The 14,355-nt window shown below is 55.3% G+C and overlaps 6 protein-coding genes across 6 annotated transcripts; 2 read left to right on the plus strand and 4 right to left on the minus strand.

The window, feature by feature from the left end:
* Nucleotides 1-204: 204 nt before the first annotated feature.
* PHSY_003662 (hypothetical protein) lies at nt 205-1,908 on the plus strand (the record flags this gene model as incomplete). The annotated part of the gene is made up of 1 exon (XM_012334280.1): nt 205-1,908. One exon carries the CDS (start codon nt 205-207, stop codon nt 1,906-1,908), a length of 1,704 nt encoding a protein of 567 aa, XP_012189670.1.
* A 348-nt stretch (nt 1,909-2,256) lies between these two features.
* Nucleotides 2,257-3,954, minus strand: PHSY_003663 (4-coumarate-CoA ligase; the record flags this gene model as incomplete). Its single annotated transcript, XM_012334281.1, has 1 exon — nt 2,257-3,954. One exon carries the CDS (start codon nt 3,952-3,954, stop codon nt 2,257-2,259), a length of 1,698 nt encoding a protein of 565 aa, XP_012189671.1.
* A 568-nt stretch (nt 3,955-4,522) lies between these two features.
* Nucleotides 4,523-5,641, plus strand: PHSY_003664 (dnase; the record flags this gene model as incomplete). The annotated part of the gene is made up of 1 exon (XM_012334282.1): nt 4,523-5,641. The coding sequence occupies one exon, from the start codon at nt 4,523-4,525 to the stop codon at nt 5,639-5,641; it is 1,119 nt and encodes a 372-aa protein (XP_012189672.1).
* A 106-nt stretch (nt 5,642-5,747) lies between these two features.
* PHSY_003665 (arylsulfatase) lies at nt 5,748-7,646 on the minus strand (the record flags this gene model as incomplete). Its single annotated transcript, XM_012334283.1, has 1 exon — nt 5,748-7,646. The coding sequence occupies one exon, from the start codon at nt 7,644-7,646 to the stop codon at nt 5,748-5,750; it is 1,899 nt and encodes a 632-aa protein (XP_012189673.1).
* Nucleotides 7,647-8,723: 1,077 nt separating this feature from the next.
* Nucleotides 8,724-9,974, minus strand: PHSY_003666 (hypothetical protein; the record flags this gene model as incomplete). The annotated part of the gene is made up of 4 exons (XM_012334284.1): nt 8,724-8,874; nt 9,065-9,371; nt 9,461-9,553; nt 9,668-9,974. 4 exons carry the CDS (start codon nt 9,972-9,974, stop codon nt 8,724-8,726), a joined length of 858 nt encoding a protein of 285 aa, XP_012189674.1.
* A 470-nt stretch (nt 9,975-10,444) lies between these two features.
* Nucleotides 10,445-12,635, minus strand: PHSY_003667 (hypothetical protein; the record flags this gene model as incomplete). Its single annotated transcript, XM_012334285.1, has 2 exons — nt 10,445-12,041; nt 12,469-12,635. 2 exons carry the CDS (start codon nt 12,633-12,635, stop codon nt 10,445-10,447), a joined length of 1,764 nt encoding a protein of 587 aa, XP_012189675.1.
* Between the last annotated feature and the right edge of the window lie 1,720 nt (nt 12,636-14,355).

The raw sequence follows: 14,355 nt of genomic DNA on the forward strand, positions 1-14,355 counted from the left end.
TGAGTCGCATCGGCATCCCGCCCCTTCCCCTGTGTCTCCTCCTCTTCCCTCCCCATCGCCGTCGTACAAGTCTGAGATCTCGCTTCACATCTACTGCAATATCCCGTACGCCTTCGACAAAGAACAAGCACAGCCCCCGACAATTACACATCCACACGTACACGGATACTTCCACCAAGACATCGCTCCCTTGGAACCGCCACCATGTCTGACCACGATAACAACCTCACTCCCGTTGACGAGAAGCCTCAGTCTCTTCAGTCCGACGACAAGGTCACCTCCAAAGAATTCGCGGACCATGATCAGCTCAACCATCTTCACATAGCCACCCGCTCCGTCGTTTCCACCGAGGGCGTCATCGACGCCGCAGAACTCAATCAGGTCCTCGACGAAGCCGCCATCGAGGCCGCTGGTCAGGGAGAGAGCAACAGTCTCTACCTCTGGGGCCTCACTTTCTTTGCCACCATCGGAGGTCTGCTTTTTGGATATGACACAGGTGCCATCTCAAGTGTTCTCGTCCAGGTTGGCAGCGACCTCGACAGCAGACCCCTCACCGATGGAAACAAGGAATTCATCACCGCTGCACTCACCGTCGGCGCCATCATCTCTGCGCTCTGCGCCGGCGTCGTCGCAGACAAGATCGGCCGAAAGTGGACCCTCGTTATCTGCGACATCATGTTCGTCATCGGTGCCATCGTCCAAGCCGCCGCTCACAAGAAATACGAAATGGTCATTGGCAGAGTTCTGCTAGGATTCGGAGTTGGCGCTGCAGCACAAATCGTTCCCGTATACATCCAAGAACTTGCACCAGCTCGAGCACGAGGCCGCCTTACATGCTTGAACAGCATCGCCGTCACGGGCGGTCAGGTCGTCGCATATGCCATCGGAGCTGGATTTGAGAATGTATCGTCGGGATGGCGCTGGATCATTGCTCTCGGAGCCTTCCCTCCCATCGTCCAGGTCTTCGGAATCCACTTCTTCATGTCCGAGTCGCCACGCTACCTCGTCAAACAGCGACGCGAGGATGAAGCTGCACGCGCTCTCGCACGCATCTATCCTCTTGCTACCCCTGAACAGATCAATGCAAAAGTCGGCGTCCTCAAGAAGCACATCCAGGTCGAGGAGGCTCCTCTTCGCCAAAGGATTGCCAAAGTATGGACCGATGTACCTACTCGTAGGGCGGTCTTCTTGACAAGTAGCACGCTCGCGGCGCAACAACTTTCGGGATTTAATTCTCTCCTCTACTTCTCCAACACCCTATTCCAGAAGGCTGGCTTGCGCAACTACACCGCCACCAGTCTCATCGTCAGCGGCGCCAACTTCGCCTGCACCTTCATTCCCCTCAAGTATATCGATCGCGTCGGCCGTCGTCGCTTCCTTCTCGCTACAATGCCCTGCGTCATTCTGTTCTTGGTTTGCACCGCTGGCATCTTCGCCAAGATGCTCCAGCCAACCAATCAGCGTCTGGTCGAGGGCTATTCGTACCCTACTTCATACACTTCAGCAATGCTTGTCTTTATGGTTCTCTACGTCTGTTCGTACGCCATTGGTCTCGGCAACGTCCCCTGGCAGCAGGGCGAGTTCTATTCCACCGAGACTCGCATGATCGGCACCTCTATCTCCACGGCCGTCAACTGGGCAGGCAATCTCGTCGTCTCGTCCACCTTCCTCAGCCTCATGAACGCCATCACTCCTTCGGGTGCCTTCGGTTTCTTCGCAGGTCTCACCTTTGTCTTCCTCGTCCTCATCTACTTCCTCTACCCTGAAACATCGCTTCTTTCGCTCGAAGAGGTGCGCACTACTCTCGACGGCGGTTTCAATGTCAAGAAGAGTCTCAAGGTCCGAAAGGAGAAGATCGCTCTCTGGAAGGCTCAGAGGGAGGCTGCTCACGCTGAGACCTCTGCCTAAGCCGGGTCCTTGAACGGAGGCTAGCGTTGCTGGCTAGCCCGCATTCTCAGCAGGATACCCCTTCTCTCACCTGCCATATTCTCATGACAAGTTTATGTCTCGCACAAACTGTACTAATATTTCCAAACCATATCCATGATGACCCTCTCTGCACGAGTGATTGCTTCTCGAAACCTATTGCGAGTCATCTGGTCTTCAATCATCCACAGTTCCCTTTGCTGTTACAGATACTCAAGACTACCAGCTTTTATTGTGCTTGGTCGATCGAATGGTGTATTCCTTATTGGAAAAAATCGCAACCATACGCACAGAGGATCCTATGTTGGATCGCGCTGCAAGCTCGCCGCCTCATAACCGTGCCTTTTCACCTGTTGACTGCTTCGACTGTACTTCAGCGCTCAGCAGTTTGCGAATCTCTTTCCGCAAAATCTTGCCGCTCGCGCTCACCGGGATCTTGTCCAAAAAGCGAATCCCACCGCGAAGATACTTGTGATGCGAGACCTTGGCTCTTACGAAGGAGTCAATGTCCTTTGCCACCTTTGCATCTTTTGCGTGACCTGCCTTGAGCTCAACAAAGGCCAGTGGAAGTTCGGTGCCTTGTTGCTTGTCGTAGACACCGACAACCGCTGCAGCTGCGATGGCAGGATGAGAGACGAGCACGCCTTCCAGCTCGGCTGGGGCGACCTGGAATCCCTTGTACTTGATCAGCTCCTTGAGTCGGTCCACGATGCTGAACTCGCCAGTTCGAGGATTGACGATAGCTATATCTCCAGTGCGAAGGTAGCCGTCCTCGGTGAAAGTGTCTCGTGTCGCCGTCGGATTGCCATAGTAGCCTTTGCATACCTGTGGACCTTGGATCAGCAGTTCGCCGCGTTGGCCTGGCCCGAGGTGCTTGCCACTTTGTACGTCTCGAATCCGTGCCTTTGTTGCAGGGTAAAGACATCCAACTGAGCCCGATGGTTCGTCGCCGGGAAGGCCGAGCGCACCAACAGTGGTCTCAGTCATGCCAAATGCTTGCTGAACAGGTACGCCCGTCTTTTGTGTAAAGGCGTGTTGTGTCTCAAAATCTAACGGAGCCGCTCCACAGATCGCCTGCTTGACGCTGCGGAATGCTTCTGGTGTTGCATCTGGATGTTTGGTCAGCAAAGTGAGGACGGGCGGTACCAGCGTCAGAAAGTTGACGTTGAGGTCCGCCGCCAAACGGCAGTACGCTTCCGGCTGGAAAGGTCGCATTATGCTGGTATGTCCCCGCGTGCGAATCGGATAGTGCAGCATGAGGATGAGTGCGTATGCATGGAAGAAAGGCAGGAAGTTGAGAGCACGAAACTGCATCTCTGAACCGTCCTCATGCTTTGGGAAAAGAGTCGGCGTGTGGCGGAAGATCTCGACCATGTTGATGACGTTGCTGTGCGAAATCTCGACGGCTTTGGGTAAACCGGTTGTGCCACTGCTGAAAGGCAGATATGCCGTCTCGCTGAGATCTGCCGGAACGTGCAATTTGGCTTGCTTTGCAGCAGCCTCGTTGGTCATGAGGCCTTTGATCGACAGAACCCCGCCAAAGCCAGCCACGTCTCCGTCGGTGATGATGACAGACTGGCCACCGATGGCCGCCTTGCTGAGTCTGTGCATGTAGCGCGACTGGACGAAAACCTTTTTGGGCTTGGTGAGGCGGTACACATGCTTGAGCTCGGTCGGTAGGTAGTCCGGATTGGCAAGTGCGACACGAAGACCGGCAAACTGAGATGCGAGAAGAGCAACGGCAAAGTCGATGGAAGAATAGAGGTAGAGCAAGACAGTGTCGCCAGGCTTGAGCTTGCATTTGTGGACCAGGCCGGTGCCGAGCCTTTGCGCATCTAGCTTGAGTCGACCGAGACTGATGGACCTTCCGCCGCTGCATTCTCTCAGCACTTCTTGCTGATCATCAAAGTCGACAGAGCCGAGAAGATATTCGTATACACATGATGCAGTCTCGGGGCTGTAGTCGACATTCGAGGTGTAGATACCCGTGTCGGCATCACACCGCGTGTGTGTGCCTATCTTTTGCATCGCTGAGGAGTCCTGTCAGGCGAGCTTGTTGATCGCAAACACCAACGTCACAATGAACGGTAGCTTGTACGCACAGATTGTGACCAGGAGGCAAGCCGAAACGGGAACAGGTCAGACAGGAAACGAGAATCGTGATTGTGGATGGGATCAGGACAAGGTGGCGGTTGTGCTCCATCTGAATGCACCTTCGGCAACCGGTCACGGGGACAGCCGGTAGGATACACCACAAGTCGGGAAGGGGCCCCGCAATTATAGGTGTCACCTAATTCAAGCGTTGCATGCAGTACGAGTCTCACTGTGCCTTAAACTTGCTGGCGGGTCAAAAGCAGATTCACACGGTGCGCGGATAGTACATGTCACATCGCCTCAACTCGCTGAGCCTTACACGATCGCTGGTCGATCGGCGATCGTTCGACAGTGGAGGGAAGCACGGGCGTTCCGGTTCAGGGTCCAACAGCGACTAGCATATGTACAGTGTACCGTTTCAAGGATATTCTGCCGCACGGCTTCTGTCAGCTTGACCACCATCGAGCACACGAGACGACTGCTGGCTGATCGTCGAGACAGCATGTGTGCAGCAGAACCACACTTTGAGACGCGCGAGATGGCGGCGGATGCTGACCAGCCTCCGCCAGATCTCGCAGGCCTGTTCGTGGATTCGCATTGCCATCCCACCGACGATCCAGCCGCCTACACCTCATCCAATCTGGACCAACTTTCTGATCGCATCAGCAGCACGACAGTGGGTCGACTGGTATGCATGGCAACGAATGCAAGAGATCAGGGCATGGTCGCCGAGCTGGCATTGCGCCATCCCACCAAAGTGGTCCCTTGCTTCGGATGGCATCCATGGTTCGCCCACCACATCTCACTGTTCGACCCGCCACCGAACAAAGCGAAGCACTACCACGATCTATTCAGCATACCAGATGCATCCTCCGAAGAAGGAGATCGAAGCAAGGAAGAGCTCGATGCAATATGGGATCAGCTGCCGGATCCAATATCGCTCCGATCCGTGTGCCAGGGTATTCGCGAGCAATTCGATCGCTTCCCCAATGCGCTGCTCGGGGAGGTAGGCATCGATCGAGCTTTCAGGATACCTCGGCGTGCCTGGAACTACGATCCGCACAGGGCCGAGCCGGACACAACACTGCCGAAGTTGACAAAGCTCAAAACACCGCAGACGCACCAACTGTCCGTCTTGCGAGCGCAGATCGACGTGGCTCTCCACTATCGACGCAACATCTCGCTTCACTCTGTTCAAGCAGCAGGCCTCACAGTGGACCTTTTGACCTCGCTGCGCAACGCAGACATTTCGGCCTTCGGCGCCGTGCGCGTGTCGCTACACTCGTGCACGCTCGACAACAACGTCGTACGATCCATCACCAAGAAGCATGCCAACGTCTACGTTGGCTTTTCATCGACCATCAACCGCAAGCAGATTGCCGCGCGCGAGTGCCTCGGCAGCGTTGAGCGTAGTCGAGCATTGATGGAGAGCGACTACCACACGGTCAAGGGGATTCCGGGCTACCTGATGGAGGCAAACGACTACTTTGCTCAGCTGCACGGACTGAGCCCAGAAGCGGCGGCGCAACAGCTTCGATCAAATTGGGAGACCTTCTATTCTGGAAGAGCTCAATCAGACGGTTCAGGAGACGAAGAAGATTCCGATGGCGACAGTCAATGAACAATTTAATTGAATGAAATTTGGCTCAACAGAGCAATGCGAGTCTATTATAGGGGCGATGGTTGTGCTAGGAACGTTGGATGAGATGGTATGCTGGTGTAGCGCTCTATGCGTGCTGCAATTTTGCGTCGATGTGCGCTGCGGCGTTTGACGACGCAGGAAGGGTGCGGCCAAACTCGTCGACGGGAGGGAAGCGGGCCATGCGCTCGAGGTCGTCGAGATCAAGATGAGAACGAATGTACATGTTCTGCGTGTCGGTAGGCACCTGATAATCCCAAGAGGTCCAGGCGCCCTGCTTGAGGCTGGAAAAGACGAAGCGTCTGCGGCGCTGCACCGCCAGCACGTCCTCGGTGATCTTTGCCATGTCCCAACGCTTGAGTGCTTCAATCTCGAAAGCTTCGAGGGTCGCCCTTGTCTGTGCGTCGAGGGAGTTCCTGTCCGAAGCGAGGTTGATGAGCTCCCTGGGGTCGTGTGCCAGATTGAAAAGCTGAGGGGGGTCGACGGGACAAGTGACGTACTTCCAGGGGCCGCGACGGATCATGAAAAGGGGGGCGACGGTACCTTCTCCCATGTACTCTGCGATGACGGTGTCATGACCCGTTTGTCCGACGAGGTGCGGGAACATGCTGGTGCCGTCGAGCGGCAATTGAGGTTGCAGCGGGATGCCGATGATATCGCAAAAGGTGGGCAACAGATCCATGGTTGATACGTTGGCCTTTACCCTGCGAGGGGCAAACATCTTTGGGTAGTTGAACAGAAGCGGCACACGGACCGAGCTCTCAAAGTAGCTCATCTTGTACCACAAGGATCGCTCGCCAAGCATGTCTCCATGATCGCCACTGAAGACGATGATGGTGTCGTCGCGTAAGCCGCACTTGTCAAGCGTGCTGAGCAGCTCGCCGATCTTGGCATCAACGTACGAAACGGAACCATAGTAGGCGCGCTTGGCACGCTTGACCTGCTCGGGCGTAAAGTTTCTGCCCTCTAGGTCGCAGACGTGACGGAGACGCTTTGAATGAGGATCTTGCCTGTCTGGGTGGATCTCGACTTCGGGCATGTTGATGTCGACGCCTTCGTAGAGGTTCCAATACTCCTCCTCGATGGTGTAAGGGTCGTGCGGATGTGTGAAGCTAACGGTGAGAGCAAAGGGTCGCGCATCGGCGCCACCGCCACGGCGGCGGGCATGGTCAAAGAGATACTGCTTGGATTTGTAGAGGGCCTCTTCGTCGTAATCCATCTGGTTGGATCGTACGCATGGACCGGCTTGAAGGATGCTCGAGGCGTTGTGGTACCACTCCAGTCTGCGGTCCGGCTCATCCCAATTGACAGCCCAGCCATAGTCTCCTGGATAGATGTCGGCAGTGAGACGCTTTTCGAAGCCGTGGAGCTGATCGCCGATGAAGTGCATCTTTCCAGCCAGGACAGTCTCGTAGCCCGCTGAGCGAAGATAGTGAGCGTAGGTGGGAAGGTCGGAGCTGATGGAAGCAGCATTGTCATAGGAGCCAATCTTGGAGGGAAGCTGGCCGGTCACGAGAGCCATACGGGAGGGGGCACAGAGCGGAGAGTTGCAATATGCAGATTCGAGCACGACGGCGTCGCTTGCGAGACGATCGAGGTTTGGTGTCTTGATCTGAGACTTTTCGTTGTACATGCGAAGTTGCGGCGCGGCCAGCTGGTCGGCCATGACGAAAAGAATATTGGGACGACTGGCGGATGCAGCAGAGCTCGAGGGGCCCCCAGCGTTGAAAGCGGAGTCAGCGCGCCCATTGGCATGGTTGCCATTGGACGAATGTCCGTTGGCCTGTGAGCCATATCCGTTGATGCCATGCAGTTGAGCAGTGTTTCCGTTGGTGTGGTTGCCATTCACATGGTCACCATTGAGCGCAGAAGCACTGGTTGCAAGCGCTGATGCGCGACCGTTCGCCCCGTGACCGTGGGAAGCGGCGAACTGGCCAAAGTCGGCGCCATTGACGGCACCGTTGCCATTCGTGGACTGTACAGGCATCTCGAGGAAGTTATGCAACTGGGTGCTTTGCTTCTTACCGAGTGACTTGCACAGCAAGAGCCAGCGTTATGCACGAGAAGGGCGAGATGCTCGGGACCAAAGGGAGCGATGTGATGGATGGACGAGAAGAAAGAAGGGAAGGACGTTGAGGGATGAACGCGACGATGTGTTCAAGATTCGGGGCTCACGGCGCGTGCTAAGGTCAGACGAGGGGGGGCCACGCATCTTCCGGGCAACAATCCTGAGCAGGATGCGGGGTCCGGCTACTCTATGCAGCAAGTTCGATACGAGCCGACGATCATTTGGAAAGCAGCGACTCGAGCGTCTGCATCCTTCTGTGCGTCGGCATGAACGCGCTCGTTAGGGAGAAGCTTGGTAGCTGTCGGTCGGTCATGCCGAGTCGAATGTTCTCAGAGGATCGGAATGGCGTGCGTGTATGATTGTAGTGTGTGTGTGTTGGTGTGGAGAAAGTGCGAAAAGCACGCAATTTTCAACGTAAAGCGTGCAATCGCTCGAAATCTCGAATCACCTTCATCTAGAGGACAGCGCCGTCGGTCAAGTCGGTGTGACATGGTCCGCTGCATCAAGAGACTCGAGCGTCCTCACACTCGGACGAACAAGCTCCGACCGACGTCTCAAAATCAGAACAGACGCTGCAGTGGACTTTCCACGTTTAAATCGCTTGCATGACCGACAGCGGACGAGCGTACAAGCGGTCGAGAAGCAGTGCTCGTGTGACGAGACCCTTATCTTGCCTGCATAATTTTGCAGCGAAGACCTCCTGCACCTGCATAAAGCTTTTCTTTCTTGTCGGGTGTTGAAAGCGCAAGACTGCCGAGCAGGTTCTTTGAATCGGGCGATCTGGCAGAGTTCTCCGGCCGATTCTCGATTCCCAGCAGCCACGATCTTGGCTCAAAGATGGCAGGCAACTCGACAAGCTCAACCTTGAATGAGCAAGCTATCCTTCGGACGCTCGGGATCCCAAACCATACACTGTACACAAGCTTGCATCATTCTATTTGGCTCTCGTTTTCTCGCTGTATCTGTGCTTTGAAGTTCGTTCAACGTCGTACATCCCTAAGAGACCGAGCACGGCATTGGGTGTGTTCGAAGCCGTAACGGAACGACGCTCATCAACTCGTCTTCCTGCCTTTCCCCTTCATGGCGGGCCCTTTGATTCGGGCCTGAAGTCGAACGACTGCTAGTCCGACGAGGCACGATGTTGCGCCTGCACCGGCGTAGAGCGCAATACGTTGAGGAGTGCTCAGGATGTCCAGCAGAGGGTACGGGTAGTGTCCGTTCATCTGAGCACATTTTTCGGCCCAGAGACTGTGTTGGCCAAAGTTGGAGATCATCGAGAGTCAGCGATGATGAAACACTGATGAAGACAAGACGATGCGGATCCTAGTTGTACTTACGTATAGCCCACGGTTACGGATCCAGCCACAGCCACGATCGGTATCGATTTGGGAAGCGGTCGACTGAACGCAAAAAAGTCGACCAGCAGGAACACGCCAGGAAACGCGTGCATGCTGGCATCGATCGAGAATGGCACCGACACCGACTCCTCGCGCAGAACCTGTCCTGGGTTGGCAGGATCCATTATCTTCCTGGGCTGCATTAGCAGATCCTTGTTGATGGCTACAATGGACCAGTACAGCAGCGTGATCAGCGTCTCCATCGGCAGAGAGGCGGCCATGAATAGATCCTTCATCCAGCGTAGTACTGTTGACCCATGCAAAATGATCGGAAGAGCGATGGTCAGTTTGGCTGCGCCGTCGACTGACCTATCAAAGACGGTCAAACATGCTCACCTTCCGGTCCTTGCGTGATGTCCAGTAGCAGCGCGAGCGACATGGCGGCAGTGGTTACCGATAGCCCGCACATGGTCAAGAACTGCAAGGCGCCTGTAAGATTCCCAATCCCAGTGCGAGGTCAGTCAGTATCGCCCAGTTGTCCAGCAACGTGATCGACAGCAGGATCAACGGAGCATGTGCAGCTGCAGACCGGGGTCGACATACCTCCGTACTCGTTGTTCATGTCGACGCCGAGGATCTCAGGTAGCACGTCGAGCGACTTGAAGCCATAGATACACGAAGACAGCGCTATCGCGTGCCAGGCCAACGCCGCTACTCTTCTTGTCGATGCCGCCATCCCTCGTGATTGATGACGAACTATGCTGAAGATGGACTCGACTGTTGTCGCAAGGATGGTGATGGTAGATTGATTGATGCTTTCAACGGGATCGTCGACGCTTTCTCGCTTCTGCACAGCTGGCAAGTGCGGTGCTAGCCGGTGTACACTAGAAAGCCTGTACCGATCCAACATCGCGTCGGTCGAGCCATGTCACTCACTTGAGACCCACACTTTGAGAGCAACCGCGCAGCACGGCGCACGGCAAACCATTCCGAAGTGGAGGACATTCCGACAAAGCCCGCGGAACGCAACTAGTCCCTCCGGAAAAGGCATGGCCGACGGTTATTTTTCACACTGTCCTGCATTTTAGCGCCAAATTTAAGCGTTGTTTTTAGGCCAAACGTGCACCTAGACTTCTCTCGATACGCTCATATCGATAAGTTCGCGTTACGACGCCAGCAAGGTGTTTGTTACTGGCTCACCTCGAATGATCACGGCCAGACGGTTTAGACATAGGATACGATGGCGATGCAGATGATCGAATGACTATTGTACAGGCCGGTGACGAGAACCCTGAGATGACTACAAAAAATGCGATCTATAAGAAGAGCTTTTGGAAGCAGAGTGTCCGTGTGAAAAGAGTAGTATGCAATTGCACTTCTTCAGAGTCTGCTCTCGCGGAAGAAGGGGACTGTAACGTCGGTCTCGCGCCAAAAGCGAAGAATGCGGTGAGCAATCTCGATGGGTCGCTCGTGTGGCAAGTTGTGCGTGCCCGTCATGACCTCAAAGTGGAGGTTAGGGATGCTTTGCGCCGTGTGGAAGATCTCTTCCAGTGGCAGCAGCAATGGCTTGTGTGCAGAGACGAACAAGACCGGAAGACGTGCGGGCAGACAGTGCAGGTATTGCGAGACCTGCATACCAGGTCGGTTTCCACGAATCGAGAGCGCTTCGGCTACCTTGTCCGCACTGCGTTCGTAGGTGCCTGGAATCGTCAAAGATTCCGTCAACATTCCCGCAGCAAACGCATCGCGCACCGACGGGTGCCACAACTGCATGTGCTTGTCCGTGTCAGCTTCAGCGCGTGCCTCCTCGCGCGACTCCCAGCGGTCCTTCTTGAGCAAAGTGTACCGAGCCAGCGGTACGGCGTGAATACGGTCAACCTGTTCGAAGGTGCCTAGGATGCTTTCCAACAGGATCACCGAATCGAACAGGTCTGGAAAGTGATAAGACGCTTGCGTCAGTGCTGCGCCGCCGAACGAGTGGCCGATACCCACAAGCTTCTTCCTGGGCAAGCGCGGAAGGTGGAAGTCGAGCGTCCTCGATGGTTCGACCGGAGTCGAGGTGCGTGTTGAGGGCATGAAGCAGCAGATGAACTGCAAGATGTCGCGGGCGAGATCGTTGCCGTCAATGCAACGATCGCTGAACTCCAGAGGGGAAGGGTCATCGAGCTGTCGATTGACCACAGCCGACATGCCGTGGCCAAGGGTATCGATCATCCAGATCTCCTCGATCTCGTTGGGCTTTGTCCTCAAGAGCTCATCCACGATGGGGATGAAGCATTCTTTCGTGAAGCCGAGACCGTGAGTGAGGATAAGGATCTTAGCGTCTGGGTTGGTAGGTGCACGCTTTGGGATCAAGCGCTCAACCACCAGGACACGCCGTTTACGCAGCTGCTTGGGGTCGGTGCCTCCTCTCACGAAGGGTGTGTACAGTCCAGGAGTGGGTTCCACTTTCACGGGCACAAAGTGGCAGGCGTCAACAGCGCGCGCGTTCTGCGACAGAACCTCGTGCGTTCCTGGCAGCAATTCGGAAAGCGAATCGCCGCCAGCCAGAGGCTCGGAGTAGGTGGCGCGAGGGTAAGCGATGGGCATGGTGAAGCTGCTGCGGTGAAAGTCAGCGCCGTGAGAGGAGCCAGCAGGGTACTGAGGGGCGGGTGGGTTGATGGAGAGGTGGTGTAGGCGCTCTGCAGCAAAGTGAGCTGCTTCGAGGTCGATAGAGGCGAGGCAAGAGCCGAAGCCCGTGTTGATCTGCTTAGGTGCCTGCATCACGAAGGGTTGCGCTACCGAGGTCGGAAGAATATGAAGAGAACCTGACCAGCAGGAGCGTGGAAATGGTTGTGGTGATTGAAGCTTGGAGATACCAGATCTCAGAGTCGGACCCGACTGCCGTAGCCGTACAGGGTGAGAGGTGAGGTGGCGAGGTGGTGAGGTCAAGGTCGAAGATAGGGTAACGTGTAGGGGATCGTCGCGGAATGATCGCCTCGAAGGGCAAAGGTAGATATATGCCGAGCAGAATCCAGTCATTGGCGTGTTTACAGTGCGCTATCTCTGGCAAGCATCGACATGAGGGCAGCCCTCAGCCACAGGACACCAGAACGACTGTATTCGGCAGACTCGAACTTGCTAAGTGAATGGAGCTGCGGCCTGTCAAACTCCCATGTGTTGATCGATTGCGCTGAGACAGTTCCCAGGGAGGCGTGAGCAACGTTTCAGACCATGCTGCCGAGATCCTCAGGCGTCACTGAATGGCTCTCGGACCCTGATGTGAACTTTGAACACCGGTCAGTCTGGACGGTAACCCCCAGGAACAAGGTGACGGAGGACAGCGACAGTGCCCTGGCGCAGGTTTAGGTTGAGAGGGCGCAAGTCGTGTACAAATTGTGGCTGTCTCGGGCCAGGGGATCGACGTCTCAAACTTGTGGCCATGCTCGCAGCCCAGGAACGGAGGCGGTGGAAGAAGAGCCACGAAGAAGGCGAGGGCGCTTAGTATGCAGGTGGGCGGGTCGAAGTCGCGGCCCTGTGCAGAAGATGTCCCATCTTCGGAATTTTCCCAGACGCTTCCGAAGTGAATCATGCTCCCTTTTGACCTCGTCACTGCCGAGAGACATCCTCATCTCTCCTCAGATGCCCTTGCCGCCTTGGCGATCATCATTGTCGATCATGGTTGGTTCCCATGCTATCCAGCATCTCTCGGTCCAGGTCGCATACGACTTTTACGTAAAGCTGCACGAGCTTGCGTGCTGTTCGTCGCCAGATTCAGATCGGCCAGAAGCAATCAAGGATTTCCTTTGTATTTCTGAGTCTGGCAGCCCCTCGATTGACACCCAACCAATATTTGTGAGGCGTGTTCAACGTTGATCAGGAGTGGTAAAGTGTCTCCGCTGCTCCGCTATGGTCTAGGTCCTGGCCGACGCGACCAGTCCTGCGTCGAGGCTCCCACAAAGGACCGGCTTGCGAGAGGTGAAACACTTTGGATGGCCGCGGGAACAGCGCGAACGGATGAAGAACCACGAACACTTATTCCGAAAATGGCGAAGGCGCTGTTGGACACACTTCAAAATCACGAAAATCATATTCGTGTTTTGATTACAAATTTTGTGTCTGCTTTTCGACTCTGGGCTTGAGCACAGGTTTCACCTGAATCCAAATGTGTCAGATTTTGTATTCCGACGTGTTGAATGCTGCTTCCCATTCGAATACAATCGCGAAAATCAACCGGGCTTCAAGGAGAATTCAAACCAGCAAATTGCGCCAACAGCCTCTGCTGCCACGCTTCTGGACTTTCTCTGCAAGCGGCCAACGTCGACGACGCTTGCGGCGCCGTGCTCCCCAGTGCCGCCTCCGCTGCAGGCCCCTCCTCATTCGCCGGCAGGATGCTGAACAGTCATCATACTGCCAGCATCAGAAGCTCGAACAGCTATTCACGAACAGGAGCATGTGGCATCGTACGGTCAAGAGTCGGAAGAAAAAGCCGAGCCTTTCCACTCATACATCGAGCTTTCGCGGGAAACAGAATCATCCGGGTGGCTCACATGGTACCGAAGGGCAGGAAGAAGCGAGGAAAAATGTCTTTCGGAGCTTAAATCTTCAGCCCCGCCAATCGCGGCTCTGACCTCTTCTCGAGCTTAAACGCCAAAATATCGATGCCGTCCATCTATGCAGCATACGATAAAGCGGGTAGCTTTGCAAGACAATGCATTCATCGGAAATCGGAGTCATAAGGCTGGGGAGCCTGTCTCGAAAGAATATGCACGTTCCACACCATCAAAGAGACATTCGTCGCAAGTGTTCGTTCGACCTTCTTGAGAGCTCGAGTTCTGGAGTACGATCCCACAAAGGCGTTGCAAGGTCGAAGCCACTGCGTCGTCTGTGGAATGGACCTCGTCGTCACATGGAGACAGGCCGGATTTCCACATATAGTTCCGCGGGATGAATGCGACCCACGTTGCCCGCGTTCGCATCTCCTCTTGACGTAGGACGAATGTGCACTCACATTGATCAACGTATTCAACAAGCTCTCATCGTATCACCACGTACCACGGCTACGTCCCCTGAAGCATGAGGAGACCAAGAGAGTCAAGCTATCAGAACGATCGTCGTGTTTCGCCTGACGCCATCCTGAGCGACGCTGAGGGTGATTCGAGGCAGACATGGGTCCGATTAGAGCTTCCGAAGCTGTTCCACTCGTCCACACTCGAGCTTCTAGCGGGCTTTGTGCAACGAGGCATGTCCGAGTACAACTGATACCAAGAGGGCCGTTCGGCAGGAACCGAGGGACGCGGTGGGCCGATCTC

Source organism: Pseudozyma hubeiensis (assembly GCF_000403515.1).
Source record: "Pseudozyma hubeiensis SY62 DNA, scaffold: PHS37, whole genome shotgun sequence".
NCBI lineage: Eukaryota > Fungi > Basidiomycota > Ustilaginomycetes > Ustilaginales > Ustilaginaceae > Pseudozyma > Pseudozyma hubeiensis.